The 22,319-nt window shown below is 37.0% G+C and overlaps 1 protein-coding gene across 1 annotated transcript in view; it reads left to right on the forward strand.

Moving 5' to 3' along the window:
- HMCN1 (hemicentin 1) overlaps window positions 1-22,319 on the forward strand; it is a 552,382-nt gene that overhangs the window by 301,814 nt on the left and 228,249 nt on the right. The window contains exons 24-30 of the mRNA XM_004013873.6: window positions 1,100-1,372; window positions 2,370-2,465; window positions 6,195-6,389; window positions 7,449-7,579; window positions 7,745-7,892; window positions 10,570-10,696; window positions 13,289-13,443. Coding sequence (XP_004013922.3) covers window positions 1,100-1,372; window positions 2,370-2,465; window positions 6,195-6,389; window positions 7,449-7,579; window positions 7,745-7,892; window positions 10,570-10,696; window positions 13,289-13,443 — 1,125 coding nt within the window. The remainder of the gene's footprint in view (window positions 1-1,099; window positions 1,373-2,369; window positions 2,466-6,194; window positions 6,390-7,448; window positions 7,580-7,744; window positions 7,893-10,569; window positions 10,697-13,288; window positions 13,444-22,319) is intronic.

Raw genomic sequence — 22,319 nt, forward strand, 5'->3', positions numbered from 1 at the left:
AGACATATCTTGGAGATATTATGGGTTTGTTTCCAGAGCATCTCAGTAAAATGAATACAGCAATCAAGTGAGTCAACATGGGTTTTTTTGGTTTCCCAGTGCCAATAAAAATTATGTTTACACTATATTATAGTCTACAAAGTGTGCAATAGCGTTATGGCTTTAAAAACAATGTACCTGCATTGAGCCTAATGCATACAGTGTTAATTTTTAAAGTATCTTATTGCTAAAAATGCTAAACATCATTTGACAATGTAGGGTTGCCATAAAACTTCCATTTGTAAAAATTGCATTATCTGTAAAGTGCAATAAAGCAAAGCACAGTAAAAGTAAAATGAAGTACGCCTGTACTATCAACTTAAAAGATTGTTGCAAGTGAAACCTTTAGAATATCTTGGTTAAATATTAAGTTTTAACAAAAGGACAGAGGAATCGGGTTTTTCAGGGATGTAAAGTACATAAATTCTAATCATATCTTTAGGAATCAATTTGATTTTATAGTTCACAATGGGTGTATGTGGAAGCTAACACTACTTTTATAGATTATCTCATTTACATTTCTGAAGGAAGGTAGATAAAGGGAAATAATAGAAGTTCTATCTTGGTTTTCTTCTCTGAAGTAAGTGAAAGTATGATGAGAAATAGTTCTTACTGTCTTGTTAAATCTTCCACAAAGAGAACAGAAGTTAAGAATCCATGGAGAGAAACACTTTTGTTTTACTCTATTACAGAAATCAACTGGATTGCCATTTTAGAGGCTTTTTAAACCTTACATTATTTATGTAAGAAATCTGACATCCTTAAATGCTTAGTATTCCTCGAGTTTGGAATGAGAAGTTTAAATTCATTCCTTCCCATAATCTTTGCAGTGCGTTGGTACTGAAGAGTTTATTTTGCCTGGATTAGCAAGCAACCAGGCCTCACACAGTATCTGAATCGCCCTCGATCACACAGCTAGTAAGTGGTGTGAGCCTGGGTCCCCATCCTGAGATGATTCTACTTCCCCATGCTGCGTCTTGGTGAGGAGGTCTCATTTAAAGTGAAAACAGGAAGGAAGTTTTTAAAACTTGGATTGTTAATACTCAGTCATTGTTTCCAGTGCCTCCAAAGATACAGCGTGGCCCTAAAGTTATGAAAGTCCAAGTTGGCCAAAGAGTGGACATTCCTTGCAGTGCTCAAGGGACACCTCTTCCTGTTATCACCTGGTTCAAAGGTGGAAGCGCCGTGCTGGTTGATGGACTGCAGCATATTAGCCATCCAGATGGGACATTAAGCATCAAACAAGCGATGCTCTCAGATGCTGGCATATATACATGTGTCGCTACTAACATAGCAGGCAGTGATGAGACGGAGATAACACTACACGTTCAAGGTGATTTGGGTCCTAGGAAAATATATGTATGGTGGGGTGGGGAGTGGGGGGAAAACCCTGGAGTCTGTGCAGAAGATATAGTCTTGCTTAGTCTTGGATCACTTTCAGAAGACTTCTGTATAGATTTATGACTCTCTAGTTATCTTTGAAAGGAAAATGATTCCGGAAATGAAATGAAGCTGTATGCTAGTAAACTGTTTACCTTTGAAAATGGAGTTGCCCAGGATGATGTAAATGGTGCAAACAATCCTAGATAAGTACCCCACCCACTATTTTTGGTTTGGAAGAAATTGTGGGCACAGTTGATTGGAGTAGGATTTACCTTAGAGTAGTAAGGTGCACTCAACATTAATCCCTAGAACGTCGAGGTCCACTGTTCCCTCTAATGATGGCCTATGTTGAGGGTTGAAAGATTAATCTTTGGGGAACTCGCTGGTGATCCAGTAGTTGGGCTCCACGTTTCCACTGTAGAGGGCATGAGTTCGATCCCTAGTTGGGAAACTAAGATCCGACATGCCACACGGTACACACCCCCCAAATTGATTAATCTTTATTCCTTTAAGCAACAAGTGTTTATCAAGTTCCTGCCAGGGGTCTGTTGTGATCTAGGCAGTGAGGAGAAGACAGTGACAGAGGTAAAACCCCTGCTCTCATGACCAGTTCTGTAAGTAGGCAGAAAGCAAGCAGGCAAGTAAATAAGAAATAACAGATTGTGAGATGCGCTTTGTAGAAATTTAAAATAGTTTTTTTTAGACAGCTCCCAGCAGTTGGCTACCGTAGACTGAATTGTCATGAGGACTCCTCTGAGGTGATGATATGTATAGTGAAATCTTGCTGACTAGAAGGAGCCAGGCATGTCCAATCAGGAGGAAAAGCATTCCAGTCAGGGAGAGTACCAGTGCAAAGGCAGGAAGAGAAGCAGGTGTCAAACATAGCCTCAGAAGAATTCAGTATTGCCCAAGGAAAGCCTGTGATAATGCATTTGTTTTTCTAATAGAACCACCTATTCTGGAAGACCTAGAGCCTCCATATAACACTCCATTCCAAGAAAGAGTGGCCAACCAACGCATTGCATTTCCATGTCCTGCAAAAGGTGTGTACGACTTGGTCACGTGGGCATTGGCATAATGTTGTATTGTTCTAGAATTCTGTATTGAACCCCAGGCATCGTTAAATTCTACTCGTCAGTCCTTGTTATAACATTTGTGCAAAATGGAAACTAACACTTCTTTCAAATAAGAACTCTTTAAATTAGGTATTCTTCCCTCCAGGTGTTTTATTTCCTTCAGTGGAAATACCTTCTGTTCTTTCAGACTTGCCTAATCCGGTATATTTTCCAGTTCGTTCATGCTCCTTCCTGTGACTTAGTTCATTTTATTTCTGACAAGATTTCTCTTTATAATGTGACAGAGCTATTCAAAATATTGCATATTTATCTCAGTCAGGGGTATATATTAGGACCATCCCCTTGTTACTCTTCTTTTCTAAAAACTCCTTTCTAGATTTATCCTCTACTGGTAATTCTGGAGCCAGGTAGTAACTTGGCTCTCTGATGCTTGTCCAAACTCCTCCTTTCCCTGAATTTCTGGGCTTTCTATCCCATCATATTTCCTGGCAGGAGATGGTTATTCTTTCTCCTCCAAAGCCTATAAAAGGGTCACTGTCGCCTTACCCTGGATGCCCAATAGGTGGCCCAAAATATTCTCTTTCACATAATGTTCATCTGCAGTGACTCAAATGAGTCTGTACTAATTCTGGCAAAAACCAAGCAGTACCCTTTCCATCATCTCCTGGAGGAATCGATGCTCCCACATGAGCCTCTTCGTCGTTGTTCCTGGAGACAGTGGAAGTTGAAGGACCTTACAGCTCTCTCTGTTTCTACAGCAAGATTTTGCATCTCTTAACAATATCTCTCTCATCAATGATTATTTTCTACCAGCATTCAGAAAAAGGTAACTCTGATAAGCTCTTCAGATATGTAAAGAGTTGTCAGTAACTGTTCCTGGGGTCAGTGATGGTTTCCATGATGGCTTCCAGTGGTAAAGAATCTGCCTGCTATGCAGGAGACATGGATTCAGTTGCTGGGTTGGGAAGATCCCCTGGAGAAGGAAATGGCAAACCTTTCCAGTATTCTTGCCTGGAGAATCCCCATGGACAGAGAGCCTGCCAGACTATAGTCCATGGGGTCTCAAGAGTCGGACACAACTTAGCAGCTACACCACCAACACCATTCCTAGGGTCAGTGAGTGGTGGTGGTAGGCAAGACTGGAGAAGAATCCTTGAGAAAGGTAGGTTCAAGTAAGTTCTATGGGCGCTCACTCCCAAGGGAGCCCTGCTAGTGGTGCTATCGCTGAGTACGATCCGCTGAATCCCTGACTTACAAGCTGACTTGAATGTCCCTTTTCCAGTTTGATATACTACCTCTTCCTAGTTTCCTAGTTCACCTGGGATAGAATTCTTGTGTTAATTTAAAATTGCTGTGTTCAGTCGCTCAGTCATGTCTGACTCTTTGAGACCCCACAGATTGCAGCATGCCCAGGCTTCCCTGTCCTTCTCCATTTCCTGGAGTTTGTTCAAACTCATGTCCATTGATTCAGTGATGCCATCCAGCCATCTCGTCCTCTGTCGTCCCCTTCTAGCTTAGTGCCTTTCACTATCTTTGCCATGAATTTCATCTTGACCTGGTTGTTCTACCATTGAGAAAGTAAAGATAATGCAATTTATTTCTTTAGTTCAGTTCAGTTCAGTTGCTCAGTCATGTCTGACTCTTTGCGACCCCATGAATTGCAGCACACCAGGCCTCCCTGTCCATCACCATCTCCCAGAGTTCACTCAAACTCATGTCCATCGAGTCAGTGATGCCATCCAGCCATCTCATCCTCTGTCGTCCTCTTCTCCTCCTGCCCCCAATCCCTCCCAGCATCAGAGTCTTTTCCGATGAGTCAGCTCTTCGCATGAGGTGGCCAAAGTACTGGGGTTTCAGCTTCAGCGTCATTCCTTCCAAAGAAATCCCAGGGCTGATCTCCTTCAGAATGGACTAGTTGGATCTCCTTGCAGTCCAAGGGACTCTCAAGAGTCTTCTCCAACACCACAGTTCAAAAGCATCAATTCTTTGGTGCTCAGCTTTCTTCACAGTCCAACTCTCACATCCATACATGACCACTGGAAAAACCATAGCCTTGACTAGATGGACCTTTGTTGGCAAAGTAATGTCTCTGCTTTTGATTACGCTATCTAGGTTGGTCATAACTTTCCTTCCCAGGAGTAAGCATCTTTTAATTTCATGGCTGCAATCACCATCTGCAGTGATTTTGGAGCCCCTAAAAATAAAGTCTGACACTGTTTCCACTGTTTCCCCATCTATTTCCCATGAAGTGATGGGACCAGACGCCACAATCTTCGTTTTCTGAATGTTGAGCTTGAAGCCAGCTTTTTCACTCTCCTCTTTCACTTTCATCAAGAGGCTTTTGAGTTCCTCTTCACTTTCTGCCATAAGGGTGGTGTCATTTGCATATCTGAGGTTATTGATATTTCTCCCGGCAATCTTGATTCCAACTTGTGCTTCTGCCAGCCCAGCATTTCTTAATTTGCTTTTTCATTTATTAGCTTAGCAAATATTAGTTGAGAAGTTTGCGAAGTCCATTAAGGAATAAGTAGGATGTAAGGAAATGATTATAACCCACTTTTATCCTTGGCAACATGTGCAATTGTAGTCCATCAGTTTTATATTCTCTTCATCAGTCAGCATCTTACAGTGAAATATACCACTATTTTTGTTTTATTTTTCCCATAAATATAGTCATTTTTATAATTCAGTCATTAATAGTCAAAGTCAGTTTTATAATACTTTGACTCAATTTGAGTTTAATCTTAATGATACATTCTGTGTATTCCTGCCTTTTGTGTACTTGTCTTTGATATATGACCATTCTCCATTCTTTGATATTTTTATTATGCTTTAAGATTATTAGCCCTGTCTCATACAATATATTGATTTTATTTAATGTGCTTTATTTTTTATATAAATTAAGTAAAATGTGAAAGTGCTTAGAATGGTGCCTGGCACATTCTTTGCTGTATAAATAGATCCGTATTATAGAATTAATCTTTGTCTATTTCCAGTATGTCTTTTTGGCTCCATTATGTATTTTAAGACTTTTTTTTATCACTTGTATTCATATAATGTCCATTCACTCTGTTGGTCATAAATAAATCCATGAAGGCTGTTCTGCTCACTGCTTTCTCAACTTTATTTTCAGTATAAAAACTCAAGAATCAATCTATGCCCTCTCTTTAACAGAGTGGGATCCCCACAAGATATGTGAGTAGCAGGTGCTCCTCATCTCTGCTCTATCAGGACTGTTTAAAATGTGAATGATGAAGCGTCATTTCTGTACATCATTCCTTTCCTCTTTGTGTTTGCGTAATCTTCACGTCTGTTCCTCTGAGAGTATCTTATTTTTGCTCTTCCTTTATTATCACCCCAAAGCTCTGCCTATTTCTAGTCTATTTAACTAAAATAGCTTTTTCTCTCATTAATACCATGAACTCACTCAAGAAAATGTTTTGCCTATTATCATCTGAATGTCTTGATAAAAATGACTTTGATCAAATTCTACACTGGAGACCTTAGATCTTTTAAAACCAGTCAGGAAATAGAGAGATGACATACCATAATCTCTGCAAAATTCCATATCTTGAAAGTACCTAAGGATACATAGTATAATGATGAGAAATTTTATTTCTCCTCAAGATAGTTGATATTTAATAGTGATTTCTAATTTTGTTGTAAAATATCACAAAGCTTTAATTTCTTTCTTAGGTACCCCCAAACCAACCATCAAATGGTTGCGGAATGGTAGAGAGCTGACAGGCCAAGAGCTTGGTATTTCTATATTAGAAGACGGCACATTGTTGGTTATTGCTTCTGTTACACCATATGACAACGGGGAGTATATTTGTGTGGCAGTCAATGAAGCTGGAACCACAGAAAGGAGATATAACCTCAAAGTCCATGGTAAATACAGATAAAATCATATAACTGAATATGTAACATGTTCAAATTCCTTTATATGTTTTTCTTTCAGTGTAGTATCATTTAATATTTACATAAAAAGACATGTTATCAATTTAAAAACTAGTGGTCTAACTTCATGTATTCATTTGACTTAAAATTTCATATAATTTTTTATTGTGATTTTACATAATTGAAAATTCAAATGGTAGAAAAAGATACAAAGTCAAAAGTCTCCTCGCCCTGAGCTAAGCAATCTACTTTATCCTCCCTCTGGGCAAGGAAAGTTGTTAGGAGTACATATGTGTTTGTGTGTATCTTCCCAGAGATATTTTCTGCAAAAAATGAAGAAATACGAATATATATTTCATCCTCTTTTTTTACATATAAAAAGAATTTATAGTAGACCATTTTATCCATTACTGCATACCTTGCCTGTATCATTAAATACTCTGTCTTAGAGTATTCCTAACTCTTACTTATGCCTAACTAGGATCCCACTGTACCATGACGTAGCTTTCTATGATAAGCTCATAATGAACATAAATGTTCATCTTAATGATGAACATTTAATTAGGTAACACTTGTATACTATTTTAAGTAATACTTCAGTGAAAATCATGTACATATGGCACTTTGCATGAGTCAAAGAATATATACACTTAAAAATTTAATGGATATTGTCTTCCATAAATACTGGGCAATATTCATTCTTATCAGCAAAGTAGTCCCACATAACTTGAGACGAGCAGTTTGCACTTTGAGTGGTATGTGAAATAAATAGTTTCTCCCTTAAATTTATCCTTAATACATAACTGATTTTTTTTTCATTTAAAATTTTTCATTTTCTGTTTTAATTCATACCTGAATAATTAAAGTAAAATTTAGTGAGTTACTTATAAATATATTGTCAAGACTCTTCATTTCATAATAAAAGCTTTGCTTAAGTCTGACCAATATTTTCTAGCTATCAAATACCTCAGATTTGCTTTCCAAAGTCCTGATAAAGAAACTATATATAATATTTATTTTAAACTAAATACAGTTCCTCACTTTTTGCAGTTCCTCCAGTAATTAAAGATAAAGAACAAGTAACAAATGTGTCCGTGTTGGTCAACCAGCCAACCAGTCTCTTTTGTGAAGTTGAAGGTACTCCATCTCCCATCGTTATGTGGTATAAAGATGATGTTCAGGTAAATGGAGATGTCCAGATATGCGTACATCTTTGCCTATGCCTCTGAAATTAATCATTCAGATGTGACGGTCTTATTAATAGCAATATAAACATTTTGCTTCTAATTTTAATTAGGCCTTTTTATTAGGATTGGAAATAACATTGACCCTTTTGGCCTTAAAAGGTGACTGAGAGCAGCAGTATTCAGATTATAAACAATGGGAAGATATTAAAGCTCTTCAGAGCCTCTCCAGAGGACGCAGGAAGATATTCCTGTAAAGCAGTTAATGTTGCAGGCGCTTCTCAAAAGCATTTTAACATTGATGTGCTAGGTAAGGAAAATATTCTTTTAAAAAACTACGATTCAAATGTGTTTTATATAGCATAGCACTGACTGTATTAAAGAGTTAAAGAGATGAAAATTTGATAGATTCCTTTTACTCATATTATTTTTGTCTTTAATATTGGTTAATCAGAACTATATGATATAGAAAGTTTGTAGATATTTGTTATTTATCATATAGTGATGTCTTTGGGTACATGCTACTGTCTCATACATAAAATTACTAAATTACTGTTCTTGTCAGTTTCTCTATTGAGGTGGTCAGGAAATTCTTTGGGAGGTAACTATAGAGGATAATGCAGGTAAAATTCATTCATTTGCTGACCTCCAATGGCACCCCACTCCAGTACTCTGCCTGGGAAAATCCCATGGACAGAGGAGCCTGGTGGGCTGCAGTCACTAAGAGTCGGACAAGACTGAGCAACGTCACTTTGACTTTTCCCTTTCATGCATTGGAGAAGGAAATGGCAACCCACTCCGGTGTCCTTGCCTGGAGAATCCCAGGGACAGGGGAGCTGGATGGGCTGCCATCTATGGGGTCGCACAGAGTCGGACACGACTGAGGCGACTTAGCAGCAGCAGCAGCAGCCTGAAGCTCCTGGGTTGTACTTGAACTGATAAATGTAACAAATTCACCCTCCTCTGCATTCTGAATGATTTCTGTAACTAAATTACCTCAGCCCTAATTCTAATTAAGTGGGGAGAATTCTGAGAACAGGTTGAAATTGAAATAAATTGGTGTTTAAAATATTTAAAATGTTGGAATCCTAATCATAAATTAAAATTTTCATAAGTTTAGCTTGTGAATTATTTTTGTGAATATTTTTGTGAATTAAAGTTCACTTTGTGATAAAATGACTCCCTTCATGTTCAATATTTTGCTCCTCAAAGGACATACGATTTGTAAGTCTGGAGTGGAAATGAGGTCTGGGGATGATCCTGCGTTAGAGTGATCATTCATCAACTGCTATAACATAAAAACTCTGTCTCATTAGTGTTGTCAAAGCCTGAAGTACTTTGCATTCCTCTACCAAAATTACCATTATTATCTATAAGCATCAGCTATAGAAACCAAGTAATCTTTCTGTTATCAGTCTCATTGGCATTATTTATCTTGGTACTCATTTCCTCTCCTGACTTTTACTGCTCTCTGTGTGCTGATGACTTCCACATTTTTATCTCCAACTCAGACTTATTTTCTGAGCTCTCAGGCTGTATGTCTAATCTCCTCTACAGTATCTTGGCTCTTTGAGCTCAATATCTTTGGCTCAATATCTTAGTTACATAGAGAACAGAAAGAAACAAAATGAAGTTACTCAGTCATGTCTGACTGTCTGCGACCGTCCATGGGATTTTCCAGGCAAGAGTACTGGAGGGTATTGCCATTTCCTTTTCTAGGGGATCTTCCTGAGCCAGGGATTGAACCTAGGTCTCCCACATCATAGGCAGACGCTTTAACCTTGTGAGCCACCAGGGAAGTCATTCAGAAAGGTCTCAGTAAATGTCTGTTCTGAGCACCTTCAGTGGTCACATCATAGTGACCATCACCTCCATACTACCACTTTCTTTTGCCACAACCTGGCACCGAGTCTTCCTAACTCCCTCTTCCCAACTCTGTGAATTTGTCTACATCTGTTAAGTCTGCTTCTTAATCCCATGTCAATTATAAACTGAATTAATGTAATAGCCTCCTAACAAGTCTACTTCATCCACTCTTTGCCACTGGAATATGATCTTCATTTGGAAGCCAGCATGGTCTTAAAACAAATCTGATCACCACCCGCCCCTCCTGGCATTGATCCTTTTAGTGGCTGATCATTCCTTGGAGCCTCAGATGATAAAAAAAAAAAAAAAATCCTCCTGCAGTGCGAGAGACCTGGGTTTAATCCCTGGGTTGGGAAGATCCCCTGTAAGAGGACATGGTTACCTACTCCAGGATTCTTGCCTGGAGAATCCCCATAGACAGAGGAGCCTGGCAAGCTATAGTTCCTGGGGTCCCAAAGAGTCAGACATGACTGAGCGGCTAAGCACAGCACAACATGTGGCTCTGCAGATGAAGGTTAATCACCATAACATGATGTGAAGGGAGAGGATTTGAAGTTCAGGGAAGTTTATGGGAGCTCTTTAATATGCTTGATAATTCTAAGAATAAAAACTAGCACCTTTTCACATGAGATATAATGTGAATCTTTTCACATTTTATCTGACATGCAATTTTAGCATAGGAGGCCTTTAAAAGAGACAAGGGCAGTATATTTCAAACAACACTATGGTATAATATGTAGAATTTGAACATTATCAGATTGTCGTTGACTATGTCATTCATTATTTAAAATGGATAGCCATAGTAAATTTCATTATATGAGCTTCACTGCTCATTTATATTCTAAACTCCTTTTGTGTGTTGATTTAATGTTGCTCAAAATGAATTCTTTATTACCACAATTCTTCCAAGTTATTTTCTGCTGTCAGATCTTTCATGAATGTGTTCCTATATTTAAATTTGATATTTGGGTCTACAGATGTGATATGAAAACAGGATTATTGCATAATATTTTCTTTTTGACAAAAGCTTGTTGAAATATTATAGAAATCATTATCTTCTCTCCCCTCTCTACTCTTTTTGCTAAGTCGTAGGTTTTCATGATGAAATATCTTTGTTTAAGTCCCGCCCACCATAATAGGTGCTGGTTCCCCTCGTGAAGTCTCAGTTGTCCTGAACCAGGATACCACACTTGAATGCCAGGTGAAAGGCACCCCCTTTCCCGTTATTCACTGGTTCAAAGATGGCAAGTGAGTACTTTTTCTATATTTGTTGCAAGGGTCCAACTGTTTGTAAATAGATGTGGATTTTCTCCCTCTTAAGTATCTTACCAGCTAGGGTGTTATTAAGTGAACATGAAGGAAAAGCAGTATTCAAAAATGGTCTCAAATTTATGAATTATAAGATGCTTTATAAATGCTAGGAATTTATTTTAGAGACATGGAGAAATTCAATTTGTTATACACTGAATATATGCAAGGGCTTTCCTGGTAGCTCAGCTGGTAAAGATTCTGCCTGTAAGGCAGGAGCACCCAGTTCGATTCCTGGGTCGGGAAGATCCCCTGGAAGAGGGCATGGTAACCCACTCCAGTATTCTTGCCTGGAGAATCCCAACGGACAAAGGAGCCTGGCAGGCTACAGTCCATAGAGTTGCATAGAGTTGAACACAACTGAAGCAACTAAGCACAAATATATATTAAGAGCAACAAAGGAAAAAATGCAAGATCCAAATAAAGAACTAATCTTGTGTTTACATGGAATTTTGTGCATTATTAAAAAATGAAATTTGCTGATGACATCAAGATAAATACTTAAGCTAGTTTACAATATGGGCAAAAAGAACACCCCCTAAAGAGCAATTAAATGTTTCCTAGACTTTAAGTTCAAGGGCTGCTGAGGTTTGCCCACATTGATAATAGGTGCAATGATGTGTACTGCTCATGAGAGCTTATCTGTTACAGCATGGTCACAGTTTGTGTATTTTTATAATTTCTGAAAGTAGGTATCTAAGACTTAAGGAGCAAAAAGTAAAGATTTGCAGTGTATGAAACAAAGGATTGTATGAAAAGTTTTTATGTGTTAAGAAAGACAATATAGGAAAATGTGTGGAGGGTATAAACAGGCAATTAGAAAGTTATATAGTTAAGCAATAAATGTTTTAAAAGATGCTTACCTTCAATAATTTGGAGAGGGCAAGCAAAAATAACCTGACTTTGTTTTTCATAGGTCAGTTTGGCAAAAAAATAGTAGAAGTTTGAAAAATATCAGTTGTCTTAGAGTTTGGTAGGTTAGGATATAATACTCTGATGGAACAAGGTATTAATAAATTAGTACTCTGAAAGCCAATTTGTTGATATCTATTAAAATTTAAATGTTCATATGCTCTAATACAGCAGTTGTACTTCCAGTGTCTAGGAAAGGGAAGTCAACTGTCTGTTCCATAGGAAGGCTTGTATGTTAATTCTCTCTGAAACAATGAGGGCAGAAAGGTGAAAACTGCTTAAAGCTTGACCTTGGGAGAATGGATAGGTGACATACAGCGTTGTCATATTGTGAAACACTGAACAGCAATTAAAAAGAAAATCAAGCTGTAGGCACCAAAATTATCTCCATAGCTATTGTCAAGTTAAAAATAGAACAATAATACAAGGCCATTTATGTATAACAACTTGAGATTCCTCTAGCAATATGTTTCTGAGTGGAAATGTTTAGAAAAATGTGTGCAAGAACATAAACTGATGATGGTAAGAGGAAAGAATCACGTTGTGGCAATAAACCAAGAAGACCTTTTCCTATTATAATGCTTTTTTTGTTTCAGTTTTTATGAAACTTGCATAGTGAGCAATCAGTGAAAGCTTTAAAGTTGCTTAAATTTGAGTAGCATTATCAAGTATTCCGCTTCTTTAAACAGAATACATTTAAGTAAGGAACTTTATTCTGTCAGTTTTAGGGAACTTCAAACAAAGTGTCATACCAAGGAATAATAACGGATGCTGTCGCAGAAAATTAAAAGTGTTTTCTTTAATCTTGTAGTCTTAGTACTGACTTTTAATATAGCACTGCATTCATTTATCATGTGACAAATTCCCTGCAGCTTTTTAAAAACAAGATATAGGTCTTCCTGAAAGAATATCAATGGAATTTTAAAGGTATGACTCTTAAGATATCATAGACTTTAATGAACATGATGTTTTAAGTATTAAATAAAGCTGCTACCAAACATAAAGCAGTCACATAATAGTAGTTGGTAAATGACTGAATAGTGGAAAAAGACTCCTTGACAAATATATATGAACTACCTTTGGGATAAATATCTTTCAGTATTTCAGTATTATGAAAGCATTCATATTTATTATAATACCTACTTATTAGGAAAGTTGATATCATCTTTAGTTAGCAATAACTATATGTTGTGAATATTTTTCCAGGTATTATAGTATTAGTTTACAAATAATATTGCTTGGCTTGAAGCTCCTGTACACTTAAATTTTCTACCATCATTCAGAAAAGAAAAACTATCTAATAAATTTTAAAAAGGGGGGTGGTGAATGAATGAAATAAAATGTTTTATTATTACTGTTCAACAATTTAAGTTAAAAGGAAGAATCTTTGATCTCAAAGTGATAATTAACTTTCACTAATAAAGTGATTTAATAATCCCACTCTTCTGAACAGGAGTACTTAATCATATCATTGCATTTTTTAGATTCCAACTAAAAAATTCAACTTTAATCCATATTTTTAAACTCATACAACTTAATGATTTCTGTTGTGATTAATAAAACAGAAAATGTTTAGGAAAATGAAAATGGAGCCATAGAATAATATTGTATTTTTTCTAGGCCTTTATTTTTGGAGGACCCTAATATTGAAATTCTAGACAGAGGACAAGTTTTACATTTAAAGAATGCACGAAGAAGTGACAAGGGACGCTACCAGTGTACTGTGTCTAATGCAGCTGGCAAACAAGCCAAGGATATAAAACTGACAATCTATAGTAAGTGTGACTTTCTTATGCTTTTTACTATTATTATCAGTTCTCATTATACATTGAAAATCAGGGTTGCTCTTTTATTCAATGCAGAATAATTTTAAATGGTACTTACTTCAAGGGCAAAAGCCTATCTTCTTGTGTTTTAAGCTAGAACATTGTATCCAATTTTAATGCATTTTATCATTAAGTATGTATTTCTTCAGGGTCTAGTGATTTTCATATGATCTCACTTAAGAGGTCAGGTATTCCCTTATTTGTTAGTGGAACATAAGTTAAACGTCTGTATACCTAGAGAGGTTTTTAAAGAGCTCTAAAAAGAGTAGAGATGCATGAAATAAAATGAAGCTGATAGTATGCAACCAAGTCAGTTATTCTATTTCCATTCTATCTTGGTCTTTCTTCAGACCACATGATAATAATTTAAATATTTTAAGCAGTGCTGTTATTTTCTTTCAGTTAAATCCCCATCAGAGGTATGTAGCCCTCGTTTCACTAAAACTTTCAATATCCTCTGAGGAAGATGACCACTCAAGTCATTTTATTTTTATGCCAGGAGCCATGGAAGGTATTTGATTATTCTGTTGTAGGCACAAAGAATTACACCATAGAAAAGAGTAGAACTCATCAGGTCAGTCAGGCTTATTGGTGGCTCTGCTCCCTGCACTGTCTTCTTTCTGTAGCCTATGACACTCAGGAAAAGTTCAGATACCTCAGAAACTTCTGCAGGATCTTCCCAATCCAGAGCAATCACATAATGGCTCTGTCCCATTGTCCTAGTTTTCCTTACAGCACGGATCACTGTCTGATAGTTTAATTGCTTAATTATGGGTTTATTTACTTATTTGCTGTTTCTCTCCAAGGAAAGTAACTTCGGAAGGACCTTGCTTTGCATATTCACTAACATCTGATAGCATGCACACAGGCATTCAGTAGCTCTCAAGAAATATTTGCTCAGTAAATAAATTATCTAGTGACAGACTTTTCAGTATGGTAACCATCAGCTATAGTTGACTGCTGAGCACTGGAAATGTGGCTAGTTCAAATTGAGACAGGCTGTAAATATAGAATGTTGTGGAGTCACAAAGTTGTGTCTGACTCTTTTGCAATCCCATGGACTGTAGCCTGCCAGGCTCCTCTGTCCACGGGATTTCCCAGGCAGCAATACTGGAGTGGGTTGACATTCCCTTCTCCAGGGGAATCTTCCTAACACAGAGATCAAACCCACATGTCCTCCAGTGCAGGCAGATTCTTTACTGCTAAGCTACCAGGAAAGATCTCAAAGACAAACCTAATATTAAAATATAATGGGTAATAATTTTATCATCTGAAATGATGATATTTTAGATATATTGAACTAAGTAAAATGTGTCATTTTCATGTTTTTAATGTGACTACTGGAAAATTTTAAATTATACATATGGTCATTATATTTCTGTTGGACAGTGATTGTTTGGTCATCAATAAGAACTTGGGCTTCTGAGTTAAGCCAACTTGGGTTCAGATCCAACTTATGCCACTTACTAGCTTTGCAACTTTGAACAAATTGCCTAACCCCTCTGAGCTTCAGTTCCTCATTTCTAAAATGGGGATAATAATAGCACCTGGGCAGGAAGAGAAGGGGACGACAGAGGATGAGATGGCTGGATGGCATCACCGACTCGATGGACGTGAGTCTGAGTGAACTCCGGGAGTTGGTGATGGACAGGGAGGCCTGGCGTGCTGCAATTCATGGGATCGCAAAGAGTCAGACACGACTGAGCGACTGAACTGAACTGAACTGAAACACGACTGCAGACAACCTGGCATTATGTATTAACTCTTTTGAATCAAAGATTTTGCTTAATACAGGCTTTTAAATCATTTCTGTCTATAAATAGAAGCGTGTGGAAGGAATTAGTCTTGAACAGACATGTCCTCCAAAGCACAGTAATGTTACTGAAAAATTAGCTATATAGGCATCCAAGTTAAACAAAAGTACTATTGCTACCATTGGCCTCCTACCAGAACCAGGCTTTTAAACAATAGGTGCAATATTTCCCTTAAGCTGTTAAGTAGTCTTCTCTACATTGTTGCATTGTTGCCAAAGTCTGTGATGAATACTTGTGGTGATTCAATGAGACTCCTACTTCCATAGGACTTGGGTTTTTTCATTTCAGATCCTCTTGTTCATTCAGTATCATGCCCTCAGGCACGCAGAAGAGAAGACTCTGTAATGAATGATTAAACCTCCTGAGATTGTCAGAGATGAAAGGCATTGTAACACTGAAATTTTAAGTATTATAATTCAGGAAATAATACCATTTCTTCTCAGGCAAGCTCGTCTACACCTCTGAGTGTATAATCTTAAGCTTATTTTATTTCACTTGCAAAAACGCTTTTATTTATAAGAATAAATGAAACATATAGCATACTTGGATGAACTAGGAGAAATACTAATATAGATCTCAGGTTGAGAATATGTTTCTCACTGCAGCTGATTCACTCATTTTCTTTATTTATGTGAGGATAAAGCAGGTGGATCTGATGCACCTGAAAGGCAGAAATGCAGTTTGCCTGAATAAGGAAAGAAATGGAGAGAAAATATGAGTGAAAAATAAAAGATATGGAGAGAAAATGGAGGGGAAAGGAAAAGGAAATAAATGAGCATTTAATAACCTATGGGGAGATCATGCAAATTCATAGCTAGTAGTTTGAGGTAAAGATTTTTTACTTAATTGTGGATAAGTTTCAGATGTGAAAATTTCCCCAAATGGTATAAAAGTTTTTGAGTGTATATAAAAGTTTTGGTATAAAGGTTTTGAGTGGTACCTTTTAATGTACAATGAATTCATAGCATTTACCAGTAATAGCTTTCCTCAAACGGAAGTACAGGACTCAGAAAAGTATATGTGAATTAAATTGAAGCAGGAAGAAATGTGTATCTGGGAAATTTAAACAGTAGATGGTATATTATTCTGCTGTCAGCTAGAAATGTTTTTTGAGTAATTTTTCTCAATTCATAAATACAAACTTTTTAAATAAACCCTTTTCAGTACAACTGATATTCCTTTGTAAGAGGGTAAGGGGCTGTTTGAACCTATGTTCTTGACTTCATTAATGTATCATCCAACTAATTAGGCCAGCCAGTTTATTTAGACACTTTGAGCCATAAAGTTGATAAACATTTCCAGATTAATGTCAGTAGGCTGAAATCAAAATTAAAATTTAAAGTCTGAGTAAATATCCTTTCTTAAGATTTAAAAATGGTGGCTTGAATTTATATTAACCAATTATTTATAGCAGAACTTGACAAACCTTTTTTTTATAAGGGGAAAGATGGTAAATAGGTAGGTTTGGGCTGCCGTCTCTGGGGTCGCACAGAGTCGGACACGACTGAAGCGACATAGCAGGAGCAGCAGCAGCAGGTAGGTTTCCTTATTGATGACTAGATTCAGAGAATTAAATCTGATAGACAGAATGCCTGAAGAAGTATGGACAGAGTTTTGTAACATTGTACAAGAGGCAGTGACCAAAACCATCCCAAGAAAAAGAAATGTAAGAAGGCAAAGTGGTTATCTGAGGAGGCTTTACAAATAGCTGAGGAAATAAGAGAAGCTAAAAAGCAAGGGAGAAATGGAACTATATATGCAACTCAATGAATGCAGAGTTCCAAAGAATTTCAAGAAGAGATAAGGCTTCTTCAATAAACAGTGCAAAGGAATAGAGGAAAACAACAGAATGGCAAAGACTAGAGATCTCTTCAAGAAAATTTCATGTAAGAATGTGCACAATAAATGATGGAAACAGTAGGACCTAACAGAGGCAGAAGAGATTAAGAAGAGCTGGCAAGAATGCACAGAAGAACTATACATTAAAAAGGTCTTAATGACTGGGATAACCATGATGGTACGGTCACTCACCTAGAGCCAGATATCCTGGAGTGTGAAGTCAAGTGTGCCTTAGGAAACATCACTATGAACAAAGCTCATGGGGGGTGATGGAATTCCAGCTGAGCTATTTCAAATCCTAAAAGATGATGCTGTTAAACTTCTGCATTCCATATGCCAGCAAATTTGGAAACTCAGCAATGGCCACAGGACTGGAAAAGGTCAGTTTTCATCCCAATAGCAAAGAAGAGCAGTGCTAAAGAATGTTCATACTACCATACAATTGCATTCATTTTCCATGCTAGTAGGATTATGCTCAAAATCCTTCAAGCTGGCCCTATGCATTACTTGAATTGAGAACATCTAGATGTACAAGCTGGGTTTAGAAAAGGCAGAGAAACTCGAGATCAAATTGCCAACATTCGTTGGATCATAGGGAAAGCAAGGGAATTCCAGAGAAATATCTACATCTGCTTCATCAGCTATGCCAAAGCCTTTGACTGTGTGGATCACAGGAAACTGTGGAAAATTCTGAAAGAGATGGGAATACCAGACCACCTTACCTGCCTCGTGAGAAATCTATATGCAGGTCAAGAAGCAACAGTTAGAACCTTATGTGGAACAACTAACTGGTTCAAAATTGGGAAAGGAGTATGTCAAGGCTGTAAATTGTCACCCTGTTTATTTAACTTATATGCAAAGTACATCATGCAAAATGCCAAACCGAATGAGTTACAAGCAATGACATTACTTTGCCAACCATGGTCCATATAGTCAAAGCTATAGTCTTTTCAGTAGTCATGTATGCTTGTGAGAGCTGGACCATAAAGAAGGCTGAGCACTGAAGAATTGATGCTTTTGAATTGTGGTGCTAGAGAAGACTCTTAAGAGTCCCTTGGACTGCAGGGAGTTTCAACCAGTCAATCCTAAAGGAAATTGATCAACCCTGGATACTCATTGGAAAGACTGAGCTCCAGTACTTTGGCCACCTGATATGAACAGCTGACTCATTGAAAAAGACCCTGATGCTGGGAAAGATAGAAGGCAAAAGGAGAAGAGGGCAGCAGAGGATGAGATCTTTAGATAGCATCAGTGACTCAATGGACATGAACTTGGGCAAACTCCAGGAGATAGTGAGGGACAAGGAGGCCTGGCGTGCTGCAGTCCATGGGGTTGCAAAGAATCAGACACAACTGAGCAACTGAACAACAACAAAGTTGGAAAATATTTTAGGTTTTTCAGACTGTAAGAAAATCAATGATATTATGTTCGTATTTACATAAAAAATAGAAATAAATGTCTACCAATTGTTTGGTATTCTGTCTTTCTGATAATTATAAAAATTGTAAAATATGTTGTAATACAAGTCTACTAACGAGAATGGAGTTCCTTTGGAAGGATAACATTTTACTAAGAGTTCAAAGTTAATGATTACTATCACCAAAGTTGAATTCAGATGTTCATCTGTTAATACTGATCTGTAGTGAGATTTTATGTATTTCATCTTTGAAAATGTCTTTTCACAAAAATAGATATTCAAATACTAATGTCATTTCACAAACATGATTTTAATTGATTATATTCATTAATTGAAAGGCATTTGTAGAATTCTCTTCTATTCTCTTGATGTTTGACTTTCACCCTGCCATTCTGCTAACCAGCTAATCAATTACAATTGAGGGTTAGATGGAAGGACCTCATTTTCAGAGAAATATGGACTTTAAATGTGGAAAGTTATTCTGCATTTGCATCAAAGTCTGACAAATGTTATTGAAACTGAATGTTGAGTTCAGAAAATATATTCACTGCAAATCTGTAGGGAAATCAAGATCTAAGTTTTGTTTGATAGTGGAAAATGCATAGAGCAACTTGTGATGACTTGTGATTCAAACAACGGAATGACTATCAGCAATATAGATTTTGTATTTAAGAGCTGATTTTGTCTGATAATTTTAAGTTGAATTAATTAAGAAACCTTGTCAAGTTTGTAGTAAAACTAAGTTCCACAGCCATTCAGTAGGCAGTCATGGTGTTTGAGAACAATTCTCATTCAAAGAAAATTCAGTCTTAGTATTAAGCTCAGAAAATTAAAATGTAACTTTTCTACCATTAAGACATTAAACTAAGTTAGGATAATTCAGTATATTCACCTTTTAATTCTGACAAAAATTCATGGAACTGATCATATTTAAGTCCATAAGAGCAAGTGAGATACACCATGGACAGTACTGGCTCAGTAACTTATGAATGTTTTACACAAATGCTTGCTGATTAATACTACAAAGAATAAAGATAGACTTTTAAAACCTTACATTTTAATAAGCCTTGTCAATTTCTCTAATAACCTTAGTAAATTTCTCTAAACTAATGGTATTTTTTATCACCATCAGTTATAGCACATCTTAACAGATTCCACTTCAGACTGTAATCAATTAATGTTGTTTCAACTTTGAAAATATTTTCATCTGCAGTTGTTCCATGCAGGCTATTCTTAGGGGCCAATTCTTCAGTATATTCAAACATGGCATTGACTCATCAAATAAAAGACAACTAACCAGTATCAGCAACATCTGTCACTGTTTTAAGAGCCAAGAATATTGTTCAGGAAAGCCCCTTTAAATAAAATTATTAATGTTGTCAATGTTCTCAACTCTTCAAGCAATTATTCTTATGGAAAAGCTAATAGTCTTAAACAAACTGATTAGACACAGTTCTTTGCTAATGCAGTCATTCTTGATTTATTATACTTAAATCACTCTTAAAGGCTTTCCTTCCTTGGCTAACAAATGAGCCACTAAGAAACTTAAATTGTAGGCTCATTTTGACTTTTTATCTTTGTGAAGAAATTCTGCTTAAGGAAACATTCCATTTTTTATTAATTTATCTGTTGTCTTTCTTTGAGTGGGAAATATTGTGATGAGTGCTGAGTTTTGTAAAGTTAGTATACACTGATTTTAATAACACTATTTTTTCGAGACAGCTATACTGTTATTAAAAAATAAACTGAGTGCTTTGCCATTGAACTTAATAACAGAATAATCCACAATGTGCTGCGCTTTAAAAATGTTACATTTTAAAGCCCATTTTTCTCCCTTTTATTTTCAATGTTTTGATATGAGAAGTATACACTGGTAATAAAGGTAAAATAAAATATCATGGCATGGTGATATTTATGGCACTTCAAATGCTATGCGTTATAACTGTGTCACTGAAATTTATGGTGAGCTGAACAATAGTGAGAAGCAATGAGAACACCATATTTGGTATTTATTGCAACAGTTAAACTTGGTCATTGTAGAAGTAAAGTAGTCATAGACAGTTACCCAAACAAAGGAACGTGACTGTGTTCCAATAAAACTTACTGGGTGTTGAAGTTGGAATTTCATATAATTTTTACATGTCACAAAATATTATTATTTTGCTTTTTTTCCAATTGTTTAAAAATGTAAAAACTACACTTGATTCAGCATCTCCATGCTTGGCCTGTGAGCTGCTGCCCTGATCTATATAGTAAATTACCTAATAGAAAAAATATTCTACCATCAAATTCACCTCACAGTGCAGGTGTACATCTGAGATATTGCACGTTTAGTTCCAGACCACCACAATAAATATTTCAATAAAGTGAGTCACACACATTTCATTTTAGTTTCCCTGTCTATTAGATATACAAAAATATTATGTCTTAAAACTTAATTTAAAAAAATACTTTATTGCTAAAAAATACTATCATCTGAGTCTTTAGCAAGTCATAGTAGTAACCTTAAAATCACTGATCAGAGCTCTCCACAACAAACATAATAATAGTGAAAAGGCTTGAAACATTGATAGAACTACCAAAATGTTATGGAGACGGCAAGTAAGTAAATGCTTTTGGAAAAATAGTGCCAATACACTTACTCAATGAGGGTTGCCACAGACCTTCAGTTTGTGAAAAATACAATGTCTGCAAAGCACAGTAAGTCAAAGTGCAATAAAATGAGGTGTGCTGTATAGTAGATCTTGCCTTCATTTATGTGTGAGAAAAAAAATGTGTATATGAATGTTTGTCACTATGAACTGGTTCTAAGAACAATTATCAGAAAACATTAAGGAATTTCACTTAGATTCAGATATTGTTTTCTAATATTCTTTTCCACTAAAAAGAACCAGAGCTTCTAGGAGAAATAGTTACTTGTAGAGCTGGGGCAGATGAGCCTGGAGCCTGTAATAGGAGCAGAAAACAAGAAAGTACTGAAATAATGTGATGTGTGTCAAAGGGACATTCTTGCCTGGAGAATCCCATGGAAGGGGGAGCCTGGTGGGCTGCAGTCCACAGGGTCGCAGAGTCGGACATGACTGAGCGACTCCACTTTCACTTTCATGTCAAAGGGGCTTCAGTTCAGTTCAGTTCAGTTCAGTCGCTCAGTTGTGTCCGACTCTTTGCCACCCCATGAATTGCAGCACGCCAGGCCTCCCTGTCCATCACCAACTCCCAGAGTTCACTCAAACTCCGTCCATCGAGTCAGTGATGCCATCCAGCCATCTCATCCTCTGTCGTCCCCTTCTCCTCCTGCCTCCCATCCCTCCCAGCATCAGAGTCTTTTCCAATGAGTCAACTCTTCGCATGAGGTGGTCAAAGTACTGAAGTCTCAGCTTCAGCATCATTCCCTCCAAAGAAATCCCAGGGCTGATCTCCTTCAGAATGGACTGGTTGGATCTCCTTGCAGTCCAAGGGACTCTCAAGAGTCTTCTCCAACACCACGGTTCAAAAGCATCAATTCTTCGGCGCTCAGCTTTCTTCACAGTCCAACTCTCACATCCATACATGACCACTGGAAAAACCATAGCCTTGACTAGATGGACCTTAGTCAGCCAAGTAATGTCTCTGCTTTTGCATATGCTATCTAAGTTGATCATAACTTTTCTTCCAAGGAGTAAGCATCTTTTAATTTCATGGCTGCAGTCACCATCTGCAGTGATTTTGGAGCCCCCAAAAATAAAGTCTTGCACTGTTTCCCCATCTATTTCCCA

The sequence above is a fragment of the Ovis aries genome, chromosome 12, assembly GCF_016772045.2.
Source record: "Ovis aries strain OAR_USU_Benz2616 breed Rambouillet chromosome 12, ARS-UI_Ramb_v3.0, whole genome shotgun sequence".
Classification (NCBI taxonomy): domain Eukaryota; kingdom Metazoa; phylum Chordata; class Mammalia; order Artiodactyla; family Bovidae; genus Ovis; species Ovis aries.